General features: G+C 44.5%; 1 protein-coding gene across 1 annotated transcript; it reads right to left on the bottom strand.

The window, feature by feature from the left end:
- Positions 1–982: 982 nt before the first annotated feature.
- Positions 983–2,608, bottom strand: LOC143962164 (uncharacterized). Its single transcript, XM_077471493.1, has 3 exons — positions 2,562–2,608; positions 1,349–2,482; positions 983–1,031 (listed from the first exon to the last, which is right to left on the bottom strand). Exons 1-3 carry the CDS (start codon positions 2,606–2,608, stop codon positions 983–985), a joined length of 1,230 nt encoding a protein of 409 aa, XP_077327619.1.
- Positions 2,609–5,527: the final 2,919 nt, after the last annotated feature.

Raw genomic sequence — 5,527 nt, 5'->3', positions numbered from 1 at the left:
CCTCCGCCATTTTCCTGAAGTTTGAAAAGGATGCGGGTGCTTGTCGATGCACCCTCTCCAGCAGCCACGCGAGCTACCGGGGGCCCAGGAGTCGGGACACGATCCCCCTGGAAAGAACCGGATGGCCAGCACCCCGTCTGAATAGCCACCTGGACAGGTAAGGAGGGGAGACAGGATAATGGCCCCTGAAGTTCTGGGTACACCACTGTACCCAGGGTCCTTCAGCTCTCAGGGGAGCTCTTCCAATTTCTGCTGCCCCCCCTGAGGAAAAGATGGTAGAATATCCTACCAGACCCAGAGGCTTCCCAAGCTTGTGGTCCGGCTCCCAGGGGGAGACCACCAGCCCCAGGCTTCGGGTCATTTGGAAAAAAATAAACAGTTTCGCTGTGCAGGGAGAGACAGACAATCAAAAACTGAGGATCAAGGGGAAGGGTGGGGACTTAAAACAGCTGTCGATTGATTGTTTCTTGTAGGGAGGAGCCTCTCATTTCTCAGGTGTGCCGTCCTGGACAATGACTTGAGAAAATCTATTTTTAAGCTTTTTGGATAACATAGGGAAGTTTTATCAACCCTGTAACATTTGTTTAGCTGTCTGTGCCCCTGTACAGAAGATTTCACCTCACTTTCTGTCCCAATGATAATTTGATTTTGAAAATTCTGGGCTGTTAGGGAAACAGGATTGGTGATAAAGCATCAGCGGAGACACCTTTTCCCTTCCTATAGGTAGATTTCCCCTTACTTCCTGTTATCTCCCTCCGTTTGCAAGTAGGAGTCGTTTGTAAGTCGAATGTTTGTAAGTAGGGGACCACATGTAGTTTGAGTAATTTCACCTACCAGCCAGTGTTTTTTCCTTGTATCACAGTTTGGATTTTTCAGCACTACATACAGTACTTACCACTATCATTGCTTGAATTTTTGTCACATTCTGTGTAGCTGCTTTTCCTCTAGTTTTCAGTTTTGCTTTTTAGGGAAGGCACAATAATTACTTGTATTTCACATAGATGCTATAGTACAATCTCTGAATACAAGAACTGGGTTAAGGCAGGCATAATTGAGCACTCTTAATGAGCTAGAGCCTTGTCCCATCACCTTAAGACACCAATAAAATAAAAAAAACACACAAAAAAAATAAAATATAAATTAACACCTTGTCTGCGCTATGCAATGTTTTTTCACAGAGCAGCACTGATCTCTTCTCAGGTCTACCACTGGCATTTCTAGTATACTGAGCAATGTTGGGAGGCACAGAAAGCATAGAGGCATGTATACACGTTTACATGTATAAATTTGAGAGGGTAAACGTTTCATACAATAGTGTCGGCTTTGGATCAATCCTAAAAGATCATACCTTGAAAGCTCTTCTTGGAACTCAGAATTTTTTAGCCTTAGGATTGTTAGCTCATTTTGTTTTTCAAACACCTCCTCCTCTTTTCTAGCAGAGGTCTCAAGAAGTTCTTGAAGACGTTTCTCCAAGTTTTCCTTTGTTTTCTTAGATAAGTCTTGCAGCTCAAGTATCTGTACCTCCAACTGTTTTATTTCTGAAGCCTTATTCATCTCCTGAATTTGTTTTTTCATTGCGTCATTTTTTAGTTCACAATACTTCTGCTCTGCATCACTCTTTGTTTTTGCCAGCTCCCGCTTTAGTTCAAGCACTTGCAGCTCCAATTCACAAACAGTCTTTCTGGATGTCTCTTGTAACGCAAGCAGCTTTTTTTCCAATCCTATGCGAGTTTCAGTTTCTCTAGTCTTAAGCTCATCAGCTTGCTGCTTTAATGTTTCCTTAATTTTTGAAGTTTCCTGCAGCTCAAGAAGCTGTTGTTCCAATACATGCTTTGTTTTTGCAGAGGTCTCTTGGACATTGAGAAGCTGCTGCTGTAATGCTTCATTTGCTTTGTGTAGATCATTAAGTTGGTCTTCCAACTTCTTAGATTTTAAAGATCTCTCCTGGAGTTCAAAAAGTTGTCTCTCCATTTCTGTTTTTGCTTTGCATGAGGACTGCTGCTCGTAAAAAAGCTGCTGCCTCAAAAGGGCAGATGTTTCTTGAAGATCAAGAAGCTGTTTTTCTAATACCTTTTTCTCTTGGACTGAGGTTTCTTGAATTTTCAGAAGCTTCTTCTCTAGTTGTTTTGTTGCTTTAATTGAGCTATGCTCAACCTCTTTAAGATGTTGTTCTAACCCCTCTCTTGTTTCGGTGGAGGGAGAGATTGGAGCAGAAGTTTGAGCGTCAGGAAACCTCATTTTGGAAGAGGCATTTTGGAGCTCATTAAGCTCTTGAGCCAGTCTTTCCTTAATTTTTCTTGAGCGGACTTTCCTTTCCTTTCCTTTGTTTTTGAGGATTCTTCCTTTAGTAAACATTTGTTGTTTCAAGGATTTTTTTTTTTTTACATTTTCTGCAAACTGGTGGTGCAGAACTTCCTCATCCATTTCAGACATATTTATCATCTTTAAGGAGTCCATTTCTGTTGCTTCTGTAGTCTTGAATCTAGATGGAAAATGCACACTTAATATGATAAACCATCATATCCAACGCCAGTGAGTTTCACACAGAAATACTCAGATACCTTTCATATTCAGTGAAAACCCTCAGCCTTGACTCCAACCAGGCCATGCCTGCGAGCGTGGCCTGGTCGGAGTTCAGGCTGAGGTTGCCACTTTATTCATTGCAGTAGGACACCATAGACGTGCGATTTTCAGGGGTTTCCTTTCTTGAACCTTTGCAGGAGCCAGGACATGCTGCGGATGCACTGTCCACATACCCTGTTCCCCATCGAGCCTAAGTGGCCCACACACTTTTCCCAGGTCACAGTGGGGAATGCATGTGCTGGGGAGCTCTAAATGTGACAATATTCTGCACAGGAATCTATCCTTAGCCCCATGCAGGGTCTAAATGACACTCTTTATGAATTCCCTTATTGGGTATAGTGTCACACTTGATATAGAAATCTGGTAAATTTGTTAGAACTTCAAATAGTAATATTGGACTTGAAAAATTCCTGAATAGTTATGTAAAATATAAAAAATAAAATGACTATGCCCATGTCCTCACTAGAGATTCAACCTCTTCATTTGCCCTGGGGATGCCAACCAATGGGACTCAAAGTGAATGTATCCAAAATGGAGTTATCACAACCACACAGGAGGGGACATCCAGCGGGGACTCTTGTTCTATTGACAGCTGCCTAAAAGGACATTGTCCCCACGGGAGACATTTCCTCTCTTCCTGTCCCAAGGAGAGAGTGGGGAATCACCTTTTATATATCCACACCCCCAAACACTGCTACAGTCAGTTGAGAAAAAGGGGGGGGGGGCATGGTTTCAGTTGGGAATACCCTTTAAGAGCTCTCTAACCGTGCAAGCTCTTCTGCCCTCTGCTTAGTCTCTTGCTCCAGTTGCAAGATGATCCTCTCTGCTGCCGCCGCCTCCCGTTTTAATTTAGTAAGATATAGTGCTTGTGCTCTTGTGCTCTTGTGCTCCTCCTTCATAATCTCCTCTTGTACATTCTTCTGTTCCTGATTTAGGGAGCTGCGAATCTATAGGGGAAAAAATAAAAAATAAGTCAACACCGATTTCTTTTCTACATGGATGTACACAGTACACAGGCTCAGCCATACAATTTTCTAGATAGATGTTGGTCATTCAACAAGACCACAAAACCTAAATCAGGTTTGCAAAGCTAAAGGTTTTACTATGAAACTGAGCCGTTGGGACTTAAAGTGGGGTTGCGCGCGCACACACACACACACACACACACACACACACAAACCACCCCCCCCCCCCCACACACACACAGAAAATAAAAGGAATTTACAGCGAGTACAAAAAATCCTTTCCTCTAATTCACCGACTGATACAGCTCCTCTTAGCCATTGGGTTGTTACGCCACCTTTAGTAGAATACTAGGCATTACATGTTATGTAAACTTTCCAGTTCGGCCCAAGGGGCGGTCCCTTAGGTAACAACCCCACAGCTTGCCATGCAGTCATCAGTATGTCAACAAGCAGTATAACGTAAAGAAAAACAGGAGAAAAGGATTTTACGGTGAGTACAAAAAAATCCTATTTTCTCTTATATTCACCGACCAATACAGCTCTTAGCCATTGGGACGTCCTCAAGCAGTGCCAAACGAGAGGTGGGAAAACAGCATAAAAACTTCATCCACCAAGTGGTAACTAGTGTAACTTTACCCACAAAAACAGTGCGTGGGAAAATGTATCTACATCTATATCCCCCACCACAAAACCAGGGTACCCTCAATAGGAGTAACTACCCACAACCGCACCAAAAACTGCGGAAATTAATGCAACAGTGTATTAACCTAAAGTACTGTTTTTACCCCCCCCCAAAAAAAAAAAAACACCCGAACAGCAAGCAAAGGGGGAATTATTTCATACACAATTGCAACTATACAGCCGCCTGCAAAACTTTGCGGCCAAAACAGGCAGCCGATGCACGGACGTCTACCTTGTAGAACTTGGTAAATGTGTGGAAAGACAACCGGGTCACCGCTTTACACACTTCAGCGACAGACGCTTGGTGTCGGCAAGCCCAAGATGTTCCGATTGCCCTTGTGGAGTGGGCCGTGACCGGAAAGGGGGGCAACCTGCCCCTTCAAGGCGTAGGCTTGTACTACAATCTGTCTGATCCACCTGGAAATAGTGGCCGATGAGACCACCATGCCTTTCTTTGGACCAGCCACCGAAACAAACAGCGAGTCTGACTTCTGAAAGGGAGCCGTGGCAGACATACACTTTTAGGCTGAACCACGTCCAGAGCGTGAAGGGCCACTTCCTTAGGATGTGTCGGCTTAGGACACAAGAACGGTAACACAATGTCCTCATTGATGTGAAACGCCGAGACCACCTTCGGCAGAAAGGATGGTTGCGGACGCACCACCTTAGCCTTCTGGTGATCCACATTGGCCTGCAAGTCGCCCTAAGCTGCGTTCCAAAACACTCCTAGCCGATGTGATGACAACTAGAAAGACCACTTTCTGGGAAAGAGTCAACAGGGGAATCTCCCTGATATTTTCAAACGGCAGCTTTTGAAGCGCCGATAACAGCAGGTTCAGATCCCACGAGGGTATCGGTGAGGACACACCGGAGGGACTACACATCGCACCCCCTGAACAAAAGTACTCACAAAAAAAAGGCTGATATTTGTCCTTTAATGGTGCTCAACGCCAATTTCTGGTCCACACCTTGCTGAACAGCAGGATCCTGGATATAGAAAAGGAACATGGATGCCATTCTTTCCCCTCACTCATGGAGATGTAGGCCTTCCGGGTACAATGATATATTTTTTCAGAAGATTATTTCCATGCTCTAAGCATAGTAGGGATCACTGAGTCCGACAGACCCCGGTTCCTCAACACCTGGCTCTCAATAGCCATGCCATTAAAGCCAGCGATGGTAAAGCAGGATGGCGAAATCGGACCTTGAGACAGAAGGTCCTCTCAACAGCAGTCGTCATTGGGCGTGTCACCAGGCACACTAGGACTGCGTACCAAGGACACAGAGGCCAATCTGGA

The sequence above is a fragment of the Lithobates pipiens genome, unplaced genomic scaffold (genome assembly GCF_037356315.1).
Source record: "Lithobates pipiens isolate NorthernLeopardFrog02 unplaced genomic scaffold, aLitPip1_a1.2 Scaffold_8, whole genome shotgun sequence".
Lineage (NCBI taxonomy): Eukaryota > Metazoa > Chordata > Amphibia > Anura > Ranidae > Lithobates > Lithobates pipiens.
This window is presented reverse-complemented; position numbering and strand designations above follow the sequence as displayed.

What these genes read in the sequence shown, in the direction of transcription:
- LOC143962164 (XM_077471493.1), bottom strand. Translation starts at nt 2,608, where the DNA reads ATGGCCTGGTTGGAGTCAAGGCTGAGGGTTTTCACTGAATATGAAAG. An exon ending in GTTTTCACTGAATATGAAAG is followed by an intron (nt 2,483 to 2,561) that starts GTATCTGAGTAT and finishes TTTTCCATCTAG; the next exon opens with ATTCAAGACTACAGAAGCAA. An exon ending in TTCCAAGAAGAGCTTTCAAG is followed by an intron (nt 1,032 to 1,348) that starts GTATGATCTTTT and finishes GCCTTAACCCAG; the next exon opens with TTCTTGTATTCAGAGATTGT.